Source organism: Vidua chalybeata, chromosome 1 (assembly GCF_026979565.1).
Source record: "Vidua chalybeata isolate OUT-0048 chromosome 1, bVidCha1 merged haplotype, whole genome shotgun sequence".
Classification (NCBI taxonomy): Eukaryota; Metazoa; Chordata; class Aves; order Passeriformes; family Viduidae; genus Vidua; species Vidua chalybeata.
Window position 1 is genome coordinate 132,043,564 of NC_071530.1, and position 18,431 is coordinate 132,061,994.

At 38.9% G+C, this 18,431-nt stretch overlaps 1 protein-coding gene across 3 annotated transcripts in view; it reads right to left on the reverse strand.

The window, feature by feature from the left end:
• The window catches only part of RNF19A (ring finger protein 19A, RBR E3 ubiquitin protein ligase), a 57,637-nt gene that overhangs the window by 17,672 nt on the left and 21,534 nt on the right, over positions 1–18,431 (reverse strand). For all 3 annotated transcript variants that reach the window (XM_053944217.1, XM_053944202.1, XM_053944210.1), the window contains one exon: positions 3,342–4,092. In XM_053944217.1, the coding sequence (XP_053800192.1) occupies positions 3,342–3,958 (617 nt within the window). In that variant the 5' untranslated portion in view covers positions 3,959–4,092. The remainder of the gene's footprint in view (positions 1–3,341; positions 4,093–18,431) is intronic.

The following is an 18,431-nucleotide window of genomic DNA, read 5'->3' on the forward strand; positions in this document are numbered from 1 at the left end:
TTATTACGGTACTTGTTTCTAATCTTAAAAGTCAACTTCAGGAAATTATGCTACCCTCTGAAGTTATTGCATCTCTCCTACGTTGGGATTAATTGCAAGTTTAGCAAATGCATTCCATCCAGCTCTTTCATGAAATACTTGAATCATGCTAAAGGTCATAAACCTAATGCATTCCACCAGTACCGCATTTCAAAAACTGTTCAGAAAAAGAAAAAAAAACCCCAGCTTTAACTGTATATTGTACAAGTGGATTAGCTGTCAAAGCAATTAGAAACTGTGACTACTGTTGCACCACACAATTATTAAAGCGTCAGCTGATCTGCAGTTTGTGTGTACTGAATGCCATGCATCATCCCTGAACAGCGTTGTTAGCAAAGGCTCTTCTGTGGAAGTTCCCTAAACCTTACACCTGTACAGTTCCTTCATCTTCCTGCTAAGCTCCACCACAACATCAAATCCTAATTATTACTTTCCACACCACTCCCACTTCTCCTTCCTACTTCCCTCTGTGTGCTTTCCCTCAGCTGGGCACATACAGACTTGTCAGACAGTGCTGTGGTGGCTGCCTGAAAGCCAAATTTAAATGTTTAACTGGAGGATTCATACACAGGTATTACTCTTGCTGGAGGCACTACTGATAGTCTTTCTGTTGTTCAAGTAGTATGTACGCCCTTTCCCCTGAACTACTTAGATTAACTTTTGCTGATTTCTCAATTCCTGCTGCCCAACAGATCTAAGGGTTCTGAAGGTTTCGAAACAATCAGAAGAAGAATGGGAAAAAGACAAAACATGACTGCAGGAGCTCTTGTTTGTTTAGGATGACAGTCAGAAACAGTGATCCTCCTGAGAAGTACCCAAGTAGCCAACTTTATTCCACTTTAAACTAGTAACGAGAATTCAGTGAGGAGGCACTCTGTGCATTAAAAGCAGAATTCATCTATCACTGTGAAGCATTTCCCTGCCACTTCAAGTATAAGGAAAAACCATGGTATCAACAGCACAACATGCAGTACAAATTTGTTCCCTTCACACAGACATTGGCAAAGTTTATCTGCCTGGCAATATACTGTATTTTTCACAGGACTCTCCTCGCAGAGTATGGAGCATGCAACAAGCAATTCTGGAGCAATGATTTAAATACTTGCTGCACAGTAATGCATTGCTGTGGTCCAGAACTTTAACTTTGCTCTGAACACCCACTTTTTATTTTTATGATGGTGTTATCCATAGCAATTATCATCACAGTTTCTGACCACTGAAAGATACTTAGGAGTTTGTTTTTTAAAAAACAGATAAGAAAATTGACACATAAAAACCAAAACAGGTTAAACAAGCCTGCCTTAGTCTACTTATGTACTAAAAAAGTATCTGAACCACTAAAACATGGTACAACAGAAAATATTTTAACACATCTTAAATGCTTCTCTTCAGCTTGAATAATAGCTGTTTGTAATCCAAAAACTCAGGGCAAAGCAAACTTCTGTCTATCAAATAATACCTTCTAGTGGTTGTTTTATTTTGCAGTATCAAAATACTAAGAGTAAACTGTACCGGTTTTACCTATATCACATTGATACAAGCTTAACCAAAACATCCTGTGTTGGGGAAGACTAAACAGGACAGCCTTATAAATATGATTGCCTGGCAAAAGATTTTGAGAATATGGAAACTACAAGTGAAATTGAAATGAAAGCAAGTTTTGAGATACCAAGCCTTGGTTACTGCACAACTGGAAAACAATAGTATGGCTGACTGAAGGTAATCCCCTTTTGATTAAATGATACCCTCTGCTTGCAGACAGGTCCAAGGGTCAGAGCAGACCCTACTAGCTTGGCAGAAAGGGTCCGAAGAGTAGTTTTTAGGGTTTAAAATGTAACACAGTATAATAATGTAATGATTCTTACAGGCTGTAGGTAAATGGTATAGGATTTGTATCTTGTACTAGATTGTTTAGTGAAAATTAGAATATTCAGCACAGAAGATTTATTGTATTGTAATGGAAAATTCCTCCCTCTTGCTCTTTCGGGTCTCGCTTTCAGGCTCTTCTTTCGGGCCTGCTCGGAGCTGTGGCTGGCAGCTCCAAACAGGACCCCTGCACCCACTCCCTTTGCAATAAACTGCAAGTTCCAAGACCTGGCTTCAGAGATCTCCCATCTCTGTCCGTCCTGACCATCCTACTCACCCTCACTCCTACAAACCCTCATGTTATTTTTCCTTCCATCCTCAAACTATGCCACAGCAATGCCATCCACTTTGGACCAGATATGAAACTATCACCTTTCCCCCTCCCTGCTTTTGACTTGCGTTAACAAATTCTGTTTCTTTCAAAGAATGAAAGCAAAATCGTATTTTAAGTAAGTCCTAAATATTAAGCATCTAGTTATTAATATTGGAGTATTTAATCTACCTAAAGTCATTCCTATCTTGCTTGTTCTCCTGCAACATTCTTCCTTTTCTTCGTTCTTCTTATTGCTCATCTGTGAGGCTTTGAAACAGACCTGTCAGCTTCTGAGTTTTTAGTATGCACTGCACATCTGGATTGCAGTCATGCCTATAATCTTTAAGCAGTATGATAACACAATCTCTAAAAAAGCAGCTTGCTGAAGAATGGCATTATGAGACACCAGCAGCACAAAAACATGATGAGCTGCTGCTCAGTATTATTCAGTCTACTTAGAATTCAGCATGGTTTCAGAACTGTTTAAAGTATTAAAGCAAAGTTAAAACATTACGTTCCCAGATAATAAGCAGGAACAACCTGATTATCTTACATCAGAATCCTGCTGACAGGCAACAAGTGCTGTCTCAATCAGCCACAAGATGGAAGATATCTGAAGCAGGAGAGGCCTTTTAATTCAAAGAAAAGCTTAAATCATTTTTCACAGTTAAAAAGCCAAATTACCCACTGTGCTTTAACAAATTAAGTTACATTACAGTCACCAATTTTTCAATTCTCTTCAGTTTGAGCTCTGTACCATTGCCTTGGCAGTGCAACAGCAAAATTTCTTTTGCTTGCTGTAAATAAATGGCAGGCATCTACCAACAAAAGTTGCTTGACATTGCTGAAATTTCCTCTGTGCAGAAAAAAAAGAAAAACCTACTCAAGAAAGCATTTTATTTTGGAAGGTGGCTGTGGCTTGGAGTGGTTCTTATTACTGTTTTCATTTTTATTTGTTTTGATTTCTTGTCTTTTCTTTTATTAAAGAGAATTCTACCTGCTACCTACTCGTACAGCAGTAACAACAACCTAAGTAAAGCATGTAACTTTTCAAAAATCATAATGCTCTGAAAATTATGTATTTACACTGTGACTTTTTTGCAAATATAGGAAAAATACATACCCACAATCTGGAGCTGGGCACCACCTACAATCAGGATCTGCAACCAGCCATCGCCTAAGCATAAACTCTTCATATTTTTCCATCAAGATGTCATCATTTAATATCAAACGAATATCATGAGGATTAAAGCGTTCTGAGCATTCTGGGCAGCTAATATTAACTCTGCTCTCAGAGATTTCTATCCGCAGATACTGACGCAAGCAATCCACACAAGATCTATGGTGACAAGTCATTATCTCTGGGAACCTGTCCTTGGAGTGCCGCAAAAGGCACAAGGGACATTCCATGAAGTCTCCACTTGGTTTGCTGCTAGAGGTTGTTCCGTTATCAGAAGAGGTACACGTGGAGAAAATAGAGTTCTTGTCAGTACACATTTCTGAATGAATACTTTCAATACTTGCAATTCCATCAACACCTCCATTTAAATCCCTAGACTTGCGTTTCGTGTCTTTTTTTCTCCGAAAAAGTGAGCCCAATGAAATTCTTCTTTTCTTTGGTGCCTTTTTAACTGATGGCAAGCTCACTGAGGAAGCAGAAGACTGGAGGTCCCGATCAGAGCCCATTTGCCGATGTAAACTCATGTCTAGGTCATTCATCAGAAAGGGGTTAAATTTCATATACAATCCTAATCATTTTTAAGGATCAAATAGAGGCAGAGGATACAGGCATATTATTATGTAATCCAGTTTGAGAGTCTTCATGCAGAAAATTCACATGTATCTGCTTCCAGCAAATTCTTCAGAAGAATTCCCTGTATTAGGAGGAGAGATGGAAAAAAAGCAGGATTAGAATCACAACTATCTCTATTGGTTCTGGAAAGGTCACAGCACTCCAGTGACCTGTTATTCCTATTACTACCATCTTTTCCTCACCATCTGACCCAATACCTCTTACAGGCAGCTTTTTCTAGCCTTTACATCCTTCTTATCTTAACAAGCCTGAAATTTCCTTCTGGTCAAGGACTATCTTTGTTACACTTAATCAATGCAGAGAACGGCATCTGCACTCCCTTGCTCCCCCGAGGAAAGTAGAGTGTGTGGATGTGTTTATGCATGTGTAGAAATTACCAAAACTCAAGGTGACAATTAAGTAAATATGCAAGTTCTTCTATAAAGCTTAGCAACAGGCTTACAGCATTGGAAACTTTTCTGTTTTCTCTACCTTACAGTTTCTGCACATGTGATAAGGTCAAGTACAAATCCAATATAGTTAATTAAAAGAAAGATTTCTCAGTGTTTTTTGAACCATTTAGACTGACAGCAGAAATTAAATCACTGTGGCTAAACAATTCAAGATATTCTCAAAATCTGAGGGTTCTCAGAGAAGTATGCATATTTATACCATAAGGCATCTGAATATTTCAAGGAGCAGAGCTGCAGAGTGACAGCCAACACTGCTTGATTATATAGAAGTTGAAGGGCACAGCAAAGACTACCGTTAAGGTGACAACATTTGAATTTTTTATCAGATGTATTTCTGTAAGAAAAAAAAAAAAAGCCCCCAAACCAGATTCCCATCACATACCAAGCTTCACTTATTACCTATGTATAAGATGACACCAAGGATTTCCTTCTGTTCTCTGCTACTTAAATGACTGCACGGTGAGGAAAACAAGGAAGAACTCTTCCTATTTTCCTCTGACAGAGAAAAAAGCAGATCATCTCCAACCAAAACCACTAAGTTCTCCCCAAACATGCAACTACTCCCACTTCTTGGAAGCTTGACTGTACAACACGAATTTTTTTAACTTTTGGTGAACTGCATCTGTAGCAGAAGAATGAGAAGGCATTTCTTATGTGACACCAGTGTTGCAAATCTAGCTAGTGTAAAGCTACTGCCATGAAAAACTACTGCCATCCTTTCTTTCCTCAGTGCTTCCCAACTGACCCCCAGAAAGGTGTAAATGGGTTTCTATGACCTTACCAAAAGATAAAATCTGAAACTGGATACTAAAACTAAGTCCAAAGGTAGAAACAAAGGAATGCAGAGATGAATGCCTCTGTTTATAAGAGCTAAGCAGTCTGCACAGCCCCTAGAGACCGGCACAAATCCAAACACGTGCTGCAGTCTCCGGAAGGGATCACTGAGCTGCTTGGGTCAAGACTGGGGAAGTTTCAGGGGACGGCTCACCAGCAGCGGAAACAGGAATCCCTCTCCAAAGAGGAAACACAGAAATAGCCCACAGGCTCTCCACCCCAGCAGAGCAGTGCATGCAGTACAGCCACTGCTGGGCCCTCTTCAGACCACCACAGGCAGCTGCAAAGTCTGTACCAGCAGGCAGCCAAGACAACACCACTCAGTTTACACGACCACCCAGTATGGCAGCACGCCACAAGTGTGAAAATTAAAGACAAGAGAAAAAAGGGGAAAAAACACCAACCCCACATAAAAACCCCAACCAAAAAGCATGTACATCTCCCGGTTTTGATAAAAAGAGGTCTTACATTCTGAGCCCTTAGAGTTTTTTTTAGAATTAAAAAACTACCATATTCTATTTTTCAAATGCTGAATTATGACTGCTTTCTTCTTTTTTTTTCTTTCTAATAAAGAAAGATCTTACCACTGTGAACATATTAAAAAAATAATTTTAGCTTAATCTCAGAGTCTAAAATAAAGAGTATAAATACTTCAAGAACATAACATACTCTTCCTTCCCTCCTAAGGGAACGTTTTTAGTCAAAAAAACCTATCTTGGATGCTTTACCTGCTTCTGTTCCCAAAACAAATTTAATAATTTTGTAGCCGCTGTTTCTCATTAAATGAACTAAAACATTCCCTGATCTAAAAAAAAAAAAAAAAAAAAAAGGTGAAACTGAAAAAAACTACTCCATAATTTTCACAGAAGAAGACATCCTTCTCTCCAGGATCTTGGTATTATATTATATCATAGACAGATACAACTGGTAGACCATGTCTGAAATATACTACAGATACAGTCCATTGCTGACAATTAAATCTGTATGTTCAGAAGTGCAAGAATAACCTTAAAAGCATTTTTATAACTGGATAATTACTAACATTGGTATGTTCACACAGATACCACAAGGGCAGTGGAGAGCGCCAACTTCCTAAATCAGGAGAGCTCATGAACAAAACGAACAGCAAGCAAAGTATTCATTTCAGGCAAAAAGTCTGTTGCTGTTTTTTTGTTTGGTTTTTTTTTTTTTTTTTTTTTTTTTTTGGGGGGGGGGGTGTTTTTGTTTGTTTTTAAAAATAAAACAGAAAAAGGTAGGAAGTAAACACAGTAACATAGCCAAGCGTATGACTACAAGCTTTCTCCTCCTCCCTTTCTCTGGAGAGGAAAGAATGTGTTATTACAGCATTTCTGCCAGTTCCAACAGATGCACAAAATCAAGAAATAGCAGTTCTGGTGATGAACCAGTTGTACTTTTTTTTCTTTTTAAATAAACAAAGATTCTCCTATGATGTAAAAAAAGGGAGACCAGAACATCCCATAGTTCTCTCTGCATAATGGGATCTGATAAGCAGTCTCTCTAAAAGAGCAGATTACTATTCTAAGGAAAATAGTTAAACTTTGACAGGATTTTTGAAAAGAAAAGTTGCCAGTTATTTCAGACAATCATCAATTATACTCTTTAGATTTAAATGCATAGAACTAGTTTCAAAAGCCAAGCTCTTCCTTATATAGTAATTTTGGACTGACATTCTAGTGATGTTCAAAGATGACTTTGCTGAAGTGAAAAGATTCAGCAGATGATTTATTAGAGGAAAAAATGAAGACAAATGTTACAATGCTAATAATGATCAGAGCTGCACAAAATCATAAAAGCTTTACTAGTGCAATCTGGAGCACTGGCCAGTTCTCATGTTGCCCAACCCAACACAGCATCTGCATGTTTCTGCTGACAAAAAGAAGTAAAAAATACTTGATTTTGTACAGCCAAAGAACACAATGCCCATATTATTCCAGTAACAAGTCCACATGAAGGGGATACGCTGTATGCAAACTGAAGCTCTGAAATCCAACTACTTGAAATGAGCAAGTACACATATACACACAAACCATGGTAGTAATAAACAATCTGATTTTGAGGCAACATATGTTGCAAGTTTTGCATTACTCTCACTGACCAGTATGAACTCTGTCAACACACAGAAGAAACTAATAGGGGCAACGGCAAACTGACAGAAAAATCTTAAGTTCACCACTGTTTTCAACATTTCCTGAAAAGCACTTACTGACTACAGAAAACCCATATTCTGGCTTCCCGCCATGCCCAAAGCCCTACCACAAATCTGACTTGCAGCCATGCTTTGCATTCTGCTCATGCCACAGACTTACCAGTTGCCGCAGCACAAACACACCTTGTCATCTGAGGATGCAAAAGTGACATTTACAGTTTCAACTACCTGAAGCTCAGTATTAAGCTGGTATCTGTTCCTTCTGCAACCCTGCATAAACTATTTGCTAGGTAAACCTAATAAGCATCCAGCTAAATGCCTTAAATAGTTCTTTTTGACCATGCTCCTTTAAGTAAATGCTATTGGTGACCATATAATGAAGGGGGAGGAAAAGGAATTGGGAATAATCTTGCCAAGGGAGAAGATTTCAACTGAAGAGATGACTGGGGTGATGAGTATCTTCTAATATGGCTCTCCATGGCACAATCTTTGCTTTTCTCATCAATTTCAAAAGGCTTCGGAAATGCCCTAAGTGCAGCTGGGAATAACTCTGCTGATTTTGCAAGAAAAGAGTGACAAACACCTACCTCCGTAAGCTCAGCTGCTGGGGGAGATTAGCTCCCTCATGCTCCTAACTGTCCTCCAAACACACCGGAGGCACAAGCTCAGCATGCTGCCTACTCTTCCATTACATGCCCAATCTAGGGTACAGGGGCAAAAAGTCTGCCATCAGGACAAACAGCTTCACACGTTTGCAAAACAAAGGCAGGCTTAAACATCAGTGTAGGAAAGGAGAGGACCCACCATAAACATAGATGTAACTACATCCTCACTAAAACACCTTAAATATTCCCTCATGTAATTGGTGCATAAATAGCAAATCTAGACTTCTGTTCCAAACAAACTCTCTTCATCTTAGGCATTTGTTCCTCCAACGATTTAACCAAGCGCCAACTCTGTTAGCATACGGAAAGCTACTTCTTGATTAAAACTGACTCTTAATAGCTTCCTTTCTGACATCTGCAATTCCCAACATCTATACTCACTAGCTGCTTTCTGAAATGCACTGATCCAGCTTAAAGAGAGCTGTAAAAAAAAAACAAAAAATCAAACCTTCAGAGCTTGAATTTCATTCACCATCACAGATGATTTCTGCTTCCCTCTTCCAATAAGCATCTCCTATCGATCACACAGAATTCTAAAATTTCTAAGCTGTGATGTTCTTAGCATAGAGGTATCACTAATCACCTGAAAGACGCATCAAAAACAAATTTTCCTCTTCCTTTAATCCATGGTATAAGAACTATAAATACAGGGGAATAAAATGTAAAACAAAAATATGGAAGAGCTGAAGCTACTCAATTAAATACCAACACACAGGATTTTGAAATGGCAAAAAAGCACCTGATTTCAGTGGCCATTCTTTAAGTGTCAGCTCATGCCACAGCAGTATTTAAAACTGGGGGAAAAATACAAACACTTTTGCCTGAGAATTTCTAAAAGAGCGTATCCCTACTTGCTTTACACATGCCTCAGGTTCGAGTATACATCTGGCATTGCTGAGTTAAAAGAGTGATGAACAGCCTGGAAAAGTTTAACATCTTAGACAAGGTTAAATTTTGACATCTATGTGTTTCTGCAACACTCTGTCCCATTAAAAACATGTCACCATAGTCATGTCAACGCACTTGTTGTCAGGGCATGTTAGGACTGTTACTTGGTTTTATTACAGATTATTTAGTACAAGGAGAACCAACACTTTGCAACTTGGAAGAAAACAGATGGAAATTATGTTGAAACAACAAAGGTTCTGGCAGAACCTTTATATGCACTAAGATGAAAAATAAAATCCTTTAACGGTAACATAATGCAGCATATTGTGTTAGGCAAGTGCATACTGTGCAGGTGACATGCTTAACTGCAACAATTAGCAGAATACCTTTATGACTCCTTCAGGATATTTCCCTTCATATTCTAAGATCTAAGAATAGCAACATTTTCCATGTGGTGTTTCAAAGACTGCAAAGACACTTCAACTTAATTTGTGTGGCATTTTTGATTGTCTTCTAACTTTGATTTCTAATAAAAGGTGATATAAAGGGTTGATAGTATTTGGATTAAACTGAACAGTTAATTCTACAAAAGAAAGTTAACAAAATTGTATCAGAAGATTTCTCAAGCTTTTAACACAAACTCAGACATACAGATACTTATTAAACATTTACAGTGATTCGTTACAGTCTGACATACAGGATGCAAAAAAAGTTGTCAAAGCCTCTTAAATAATTCATTTAACTCAAACTGAACTGTGTAAAACTACTTTAAATATATGCTCATGCCAATTTTACTTCATTATGACTTCTCTCCTTCGAAAAAAGGCACCAATATGGTAATTTACATGTTATGGAAGTCTTACCTTCCTGCAAAAGTGTCTGAAAGGTATCTTTTACTTTCTATCCTGCTTTGTTCTAAGAGCTATGTATGTGAGTACTTTTCTTATAGCATGAAGAACATTTATTACAAAAGTACTGGAGTTGCTCCTACTAGCAATAAATCCTTTCCAGATTGAAAATCACTTGATCATTTTGTTAATTACATCTCATTTCTTTATGCTTACACAATGGACTGTTGATAGCTGCAGAGGCCATTATTCCAAAAAACAGAATTCCCAAATCCACAACTAACTCAAGTTTTTCAAAACCTTTAGAAATCTGCCACGTCAAGACTTCTCATCTTTAAATGACAGAAAAACAGCTGCAGTGACATAATATCACTTCTTTAATTTATGTAAATCCAAAAGACTGGGAGCAGAGTTCCCAGCAAGTACCATACCAAGCATTCACTCACTAATTTGGAGCTCACAGTGGGCTCAGTGAAGGTGCTGACAAGATCTGGGACATGCCCATATCAGCACAGTAAGCAGAATAGGGTAGGGCCCTTATCCCTAATTTGAGAGGAAGTCAAACCCTCTGGAATAAGCCAGCTTGGCACGTGTAACCCATTAGACCAGTAACAAGTGAGGAACAAGGGGTCTTCCAGGAGCAACAGGAGTTGCTTTAACAGATGGAAGTTTCTATAACGCAGTCTGTTTACTTTAGAGAAAGTCTCTCCTGACTTCTTATGGGAAGATTTAGGTTAGATGTTAGGAAGAAATTCTTTACTCAGATCATAATGAGGCACTGACACAGGCTGCCCAGAGAAGTTATGGATGCTCCACTCTGGGAAGTGCTCTAGGCCAGGTTGGACAGAACTCTGATCAGCCTCATCTAGTAGGTGGTATCCCTGCCCATGCAGAGCAGGGGGGTGGAACAAGATTATCTTTCATGTCCCTTTCAGCCCACATAATTCTATGATTCAATGTTATTAAAAAGCCCTGATATTCATGGATACTATTATACAAGAATTAAGAGAAAAGCATTTGTGAGGCAGAAATTAAATTATCTCTACCGCATTTACTACATACAATTACCTCTACTCTGTTACCATGTCTCAAGTTTGTTCTGACTGCGCTTTATTTTTCCTTAAGGTCCTGTGTCAATTATCTGGAAATTCTATTTTCACTTACAGAACAAAGCAATATTGTTTGTAAAACAATGACACAAACAGACTGACTACGAACCCACTTGGGCTCAAGGACTGAGAGAGTCAGACTGACCGAGCATGAAAATCGAAAGATTGACAGTATTTAAAATACAGAGAAGCCTACAGAACTGTCAAAAGTTAACTGATATACAATGTTCTGTTTTAAAATTCACAATGGTATGCAGCACATGACAAACCATCCCCGACAGCTAGAAAAATCTTCAACAGCTTATTAAAAAAAAAAAAAATATGCTTCTTCCTTAGAAATTTATGAGCAATACATCCTGTATCATGTGTCCATGACAGCTGCTATTAGGAAAGGAAGTCTCTCAAGCTGCTCAGCTCATTCTGAAAGTCTATGAACAAATGACTGGCAAAACTGTTCCTCTTGCAGATAATGCCTGTAAAGAAGAGAGTATAGCCAAAGTGCCTCCCCCAGTCTGGTGGCAAAATGGAAAGAATTCCTTAAATTCTGAAAACATTAATTTTCTAAACCAGCAGCATTAAATCTGGGTATATTGTGTGCAGTGGTTGACCAAAGCTGAGAACTCAGTGAAGAGATGCTTTCTATTTGTGTATCTGCAGGCCTGTGTCTGTTGCAAATAAGACTATTTGCAATTTTCCCTTATCTAACTCAGCAGAGCAATCTTAGTTCAACCACGCACTCGTTTGCGTGTCAAAAGCTTCTCCTGTGCGCTGTGGTGCCTTCTGCAAACAAATGTACACGAAACTCTGCCAAAAGGAAACCAAAGTCTTGGAAACACTGAAGGGAAAAAAAACCACAACAAAACCAAGAAGGAAGCAAAACAAAAATCACCAAAACGTTTAACTATTTTGATCCTTTAATCATGAAAATCCTCACACTAGGACAATGCTTTTCTTGCAAAAGTAACTGGAATGTGTTCTCTTAGTGCAATGATGGGCGTGTATGTTCACTTCTGAATATTGTGGAGAGATTTATTTTTATGTTTCTGTATCTATGTATAGATATTTAAGTATTGTTCTAAAATATTTTACTAGCTAGTGGTCTGAAAAATGAAAGCAACGCTAAGGGATTTAAAAACTGCATAAGCTGCGTCTGCTATGTACCAAAAAAAGAGGTTTAATCTAACTGTATTAATACTTTCATTCCTGCAGTTGCTTTTTATTCCACACTATACATTGCAAAATAATCAGAGTAAAGACATACACCAGTGAAATAAGAAAAGACAGTTTTTCTTCCCTGCAGTGTCACCATCCCTGCAAGTGGAAAACATTGCAACACTCCTAAATGCTGAGATCATTTCTACAGAAAACCGTTCCAAAATGAAAATAACCAATACCAACAAATTTCCAGAATAAGCAGATTTAATTTCAGGTCTGTAATTTGGGCTGGTCAAACAGTAATGGCTACATACTGAATTCTGACAAGCTTTTATTTTCAAGCAGGCTTAGAAGTTTGCCCTGCTACAAAAACAAACCAAATAAAGAGTACCAAGAAATAAGGTGGGACAAATATTGTAGTAGAGAGATCTGGAACCATGAACAGGAGTTCCACGGAGAGCACATAGACAGAATTTGAACAGCATACCAGAGAGAGCAGCTTGAGGAGATATATAAGAGGTTACAGATTGCAGTTCCTGGCTCCTAATGATTTTTAAATTCAGCAAGAGCCAGAGTTTCTGTCTTGCGCTGAGGGAAGATCTTATTGACTGTCTGACTGGCAGCATCTTCCAGCTCTGTTTTATCTCTGGCATAATCAACCTCTATTTTGGAGGCAAGGGAGACAAAGAAAAAATATAGAAAAACAATCCACAAACACCAATATTCCCCCTCCCCCCCACCTCAATCTTGAAATAGCTTTGCCTCCAACTAAGAAATGCTGGAAGCTATTAACGGATTACTTTATTAAACATTTGGTGCTATTTTACCATTTAAACCCCCCCCCATATATACAGATATGCTTTGCATAAAACTTTTAAAGTAAACTAATTAAAAGGGAGTTAAAATTGCTAAAAAGTTAGTAAGAGTTTTGAATTCTTCCAGGTTAGGCTGTCCAGGTTAGGCATCAGGTCAGGCTGACTGATGAGACCTTACCATGTGGTTAAGAACTTGGTCACAGTTTCTGAAAGTCACTGTGACAACTCACAGTAACTAACTTTGCCAGTATCTCAGCCCCTTGAGAACAGATCAACTGTCCTGCTTTGGTCTCCTTTGATATCTCTTTACAGAGAATAAATAATTTTGGTAAATATAATTCAATATAAAACTTTCAGAAAAGCTTGGATGACTGAGTGAATAATCCATGCCTGTCTATTTTAGCAGTAACAAGTCAGGGATACAGACAGAAACCATGACAAGAGTTTTCTGAAGTCTGTTACAGCTAATGCCACAACTTCTGAAACAGCCCTCAGGTCAGGTACAAAGTTGTACCAGCCTAACCAACAGCTCCTGTTCACTCAAGAGGTGAGATTAGGCCAAAACCTAGCAAAACACATTCAGTTCTCCTGCAGCCTGACCTATTAATTTATTCTGCCAAGTACGTTAACTGAAAAATCCTGCATGGATATATTTCAAATCACCAAGTCAGTTTCTTGTAATAATAGTTCTAAATTAACTGCTGCAATATCAAATACAGCCCAAGATTAAAAAAAAAAAAAACAAAACCAACAACAACTGAAAGAAAAAGAGACAAAAACAAAGACAGGGAAAGGTCTAGCCAGGGAAACAAAAATACTCCATCCTGCCAGAAACACTGCCTGTAGCTTCCAGACAGGAAACTCACTGCCTCCAGAAAAACCATTGGCGTCAGGAAATGGCATAAGTGCCATGAAACTTATCTCACAGCTGAACTCAATGTAAAATGAAGGGAGAACTTTAGAAAAGGAAGGCAAAAAGAACGGACTAGCCACAGATCTTTGCTTATGAATACACTAGATGAAAATTTAAACCTTACTCACGTGTCTTCGGAAGAAAGAATTAATGGAAAAGATTATTCTAGTCCAGCTGAAAATAAATAAATAATAAACACCAGATTGAAAAGATAGAGCCCATTCAGTGCAAGAGAAGGGGAATGATCTAGCAGCATTTACAGGCAGACTCCACTAACACTGTAAATAGTGTACATACTTTGAAAGCACAAAGCAAGAAAAAGCTGAATGCCAGTCATTTAAAGTACATCTGATGCTTTACCTACGCTGGAGACACAATACATGCCAATAGGAGGAGTTATCCCGCCAGCACAATTATCCCACCTACAACCACACCATACTATGCCAGAAGATATGCTATGTCAGCACACAGCAGGATTTAGCTAGGTTGATGAGAAAATGTTTTTCCAAACATTTTTCACTGACATCAACACAGACTGAGGAGTAAGCAGAGTTTCTCTATGCAAAACAACTGCAGCATAAAATGGGTAGAAACAAATGGGTCATCACAAACACACTCACTCATGGCTTTACAGACTGAATCTTGTGAAACTTTCTTAGGCTTTATTGCCTTAATGGTGTCCAAGCATGAATCAATACAGGGGGGTTTTGAATGCCCTGCAAGCCACTGCATTAGCCAGAGGCCTCGTGTCAGGTGACACACTGGGTCACAAAGTGCTGACGAGACCCTGACAGTGCTGCCACATTCTGGATGATCAGACAGCTTCACACCAAATTTTAAAAAATAAATACTCAAAGGTTTCCAGCTTTGTTTCACACATTTATCAACAGAACACAAAGTCAAAAAAGACCTGCAGAAGAATTACAGTGATGGTCATCTGCCAGCTGAGGATGCTACAGCACTTCTTAGTGTTTAGTGACACAAATGAGTGTGTGTCAAGATGTAGCTGCACCTTTCCACTTACTCTGTTACTTTTTCATTAGTGAATTACACCTCCATTGCCAGACCTCACAACACCGTATTTCTGAAATACAACTCCCTTGCCCTCATGATTTTGAGAAGGGGATTACAAAGCCTTTTCCTTTCCACTCACCCCCTCACATTCAAACTCACATATTGTTTCTGTGTTGAATGTTACTTTTTTCCTTCAAAAGCATCATTTTAAACAGCTCTTTCTACATAATTATAGAAACATCATTAGTTGGACCCCTTCGTGCAACAGACTGTGACACATTATCTATTTCCAACAATTACAGGCAGAAAATACAAAGCAAGCATAATGCAATTCATAGAAAAGCTACTGTGCTTATTTTCTCCATTATTTAGAACAGCTAAACATTTCCTAACTATAGTCTCCAAACAAACCTGTTTTATTTCAGGTTCTGAGGTAAAACCATGGCTTTGTGGTTTTTAAATAGTAACACTGGTAATATGCCTTCAACTGTACCCTTTTTAGTAGATCTCTAAAAAAACCCAACACCATAAGTCAGACTTAAAATCTTCCTAGACCACAGAAATATCAGATTTGGTAAACTGAATTAGTACAGAAGATGCTGCCTCTAACCATGAGTACCTGTTAGCCTAAAACTGAGATCCAGCCCTCGAGTGTTGAGATGATTTCTTCCTTTAAAAAGCAGCACAAACAATTTGCAAACACAAAAGCTTCTTGTTTATTTTTAAATTTACCTGCAACCCTACAGCTTGACTCTGAATCCTCTCACAGTGGCATCCACTGCTCCATTCTGCTCTGATGGCCTTAAATATAGCTTTCCTGAGCTGTCTGCAGCCAGATAAATTTTAGATGAAACAAGTACCTTAAACTGAATATAATTTACAGGCTTTCATATTTATTTTCAGGTCATAAATATTTGGTTAATCAGCAAAAACAAAAGTCAAATTTCTGTTCATCTTAAATCTAAGATACCAGTTTCTCTGGTAGCTCATAAATTCGCAGTGTATTTGAGTCCTTGTTTTCTTTCTACTTGCAAGTTAACCATTAAGAATTTCATATTGTAGTAGATGATTACTGATTTATTTTCTTTTTGCTTATCTAAACCTAGTGTTAACATGGGGCATGGGGAGGGAAATCCTTGAGCAATATATTGAGTTTGCTTCTAAAGAATATCTTCACTTGAAACACCAGCAAAGAACTGTTACTGTAAGCGCAGTTTAAAGAGCTAAAAGCAATATCCTGCCAGCCAGTAGTGTCAGGCACAAATATTTACAGAATATTCCGAAATGACTGTAATAAGCAAATGGGACAAAACATAGTTTATCAAGTACATTTTCTACCCACAAAGGACATACAGCGAGTAGCAAGGACGACTCCCAGTGCCACCCCCAACCACTGTTTCCATTGCAGCATGCCATTATTGCAGAGCAGAGCGATGAAAGTGCGCAAAGCAAAACCTCACCCTAACTTTGCTGACGTCAGAGCTTTCTTGCCAGCAGACGCTTTAGAAATAGTTACATTAAGTCTCCATTGTGCTGTGTAACTCAGAGCTTGCATTCCTGAATCGGAAAAAGAATGCAAAAGAGCAGGAAGAGGGGGAGGACAAATTCAATTTTTCAGCCCGAGATTACAGCTGTATCTGGCACAATCTGTCCATGTGACTGGCTCGCTTTGCAGGCTTCAGGTAAATTCTCTCTGCCGAGCAGAGCCAGGAGGGGAACAAAGCCGTGGCAGCAAGAGCCAAAGCTCAGCGGCGGCCGGAGAGCCAGCGAGGCAGGGGCGCAGCCCCCACCGCAACTCCCGGCCGGGGGGCAGAGGCAGCACCAGCCCCCACCTGGCACACCTTGTCCCTTCGGGCCACACCGCCTGAGCCAGACACAACGAGGGCAGACGGCAGTGCATCTGCCTTCTTCTCCACCTTCCAAAAACAAACCAGATGCCTCAAGTAAGAAACATTTGAATTATTCTAGAAGGAGAAACCAGAGCCAAAGCTAACAGTTTGTACACTCTGTGGATTGCTGAAGACTAAGTGACTGCTGAAACTGCCTGCAGACACTGGTCCGTGGTGGTGGCAGAATACCTCACACTGGCTGCCTGGGGAAAGAACAATAATACTAAAAAGATATCTAAAAATAACTCAGAAGTCTCCCCTATTGGTTTGGGGTTTTTTTTTTTTTTTAACAGTGACCAGGGCTCACCTTTGCACCAATCCAACACCAGTAACATTCTGACTCTTCACTCAGAAATATAGCATTCACTCTCAGCAAGCTACACAAAAACACGAAGGCAGACTCCCAAGTGTGATGGCTCATGTCACAGCTCCTCGCACTCAAGTCTGTAAGCAAAATGACCTTGCAACCATCTTCATGCCTTACTCTCAGCTACCCCATATATTTATAATGAAAAGCTCCCCACTTCTACCTGACATCCAGCAAGTGCCACATGAAACAGAAGAACCCTTACTGAGGACAGCATTCTAAAACAGTTTCATCACATGGATTTTATAAACCTGCATTGAACACTCAAAGATAAGGATGCTTAGCTTCCACGGCTCCTGACATGAGTCTGTTTGTTAATGAAAATCATCTTGGGGAGAAAACTGAGCATCTGACAGAGACACCAGACAAACCAGAGAAGATGTGGACATTTAAACAAAAACCAAACACAAAGAGCTTTGAGTTTCATATTCACAAAGGGCCACATCTGTCTCTAGATAACCTGGTGACATTACCAAACATTATCGAGTTAACTGTAGCTTACTATCCCGTTCCAACTCAGTGCACTGTGATCTAGACAAACCTCTATTTGTATTTGCTATCTTACAGCAAGACCAGACCAGTACAAAAGACCTGGACATGATGCCAGCTGCTCTTTAGAAAATCTGGATATCACAGCTTTCTTCCCCTTAGCTATAAGGATTACTACACAGGTGTAACTCCTAAGCTCTAGTCTGAACCCAGATCTTTCTTTTGGAAATTGAAACAAATCTTAAAAATGTGGTATGTTTTCTCAGGGTGGCTGGGGAGGAAGAAACAGCAAGAATAAACAAACTCTGAAAGTATTTAGGATTTCAGAATAGAGTATTACCACCAGCTCCATTCTTCAGGTGTGAAGTGCCTACAGCAAACATGAAACACATCTGTGCAAGACCTTTTTTTTTTTCCCCAGCAAGTCTGCTTTATAATGCAGAGTGAAACTTCACCAGAATAAATAAATATTCTTGATGATTGTTTCATATTCAGTCTGAAATGTACTTCTCTAGCCTTGTTACATTGCAGTGTGTGTGTGGTTTCCTTGCTAAAGCTAGCATGAGACAAAAATGAATCATACGCTGTGCCAGTGCCAGAACAGAGAAAAAAACAAGAACGAAAGTCCCCTACAAAATGTTGGTTGCACATCTGTTTCCATTGTAGGACTAACTTTTTCAGTGTCTTTACCTGAGAAATAAGGCATTTAAAATGTCAAAGTTCTAGTGGTCTACAAGTGAGAATTTAAATCAGATCATTTTAACTTAGGTGAGTTGATAAAACAGGAGCTTTAAT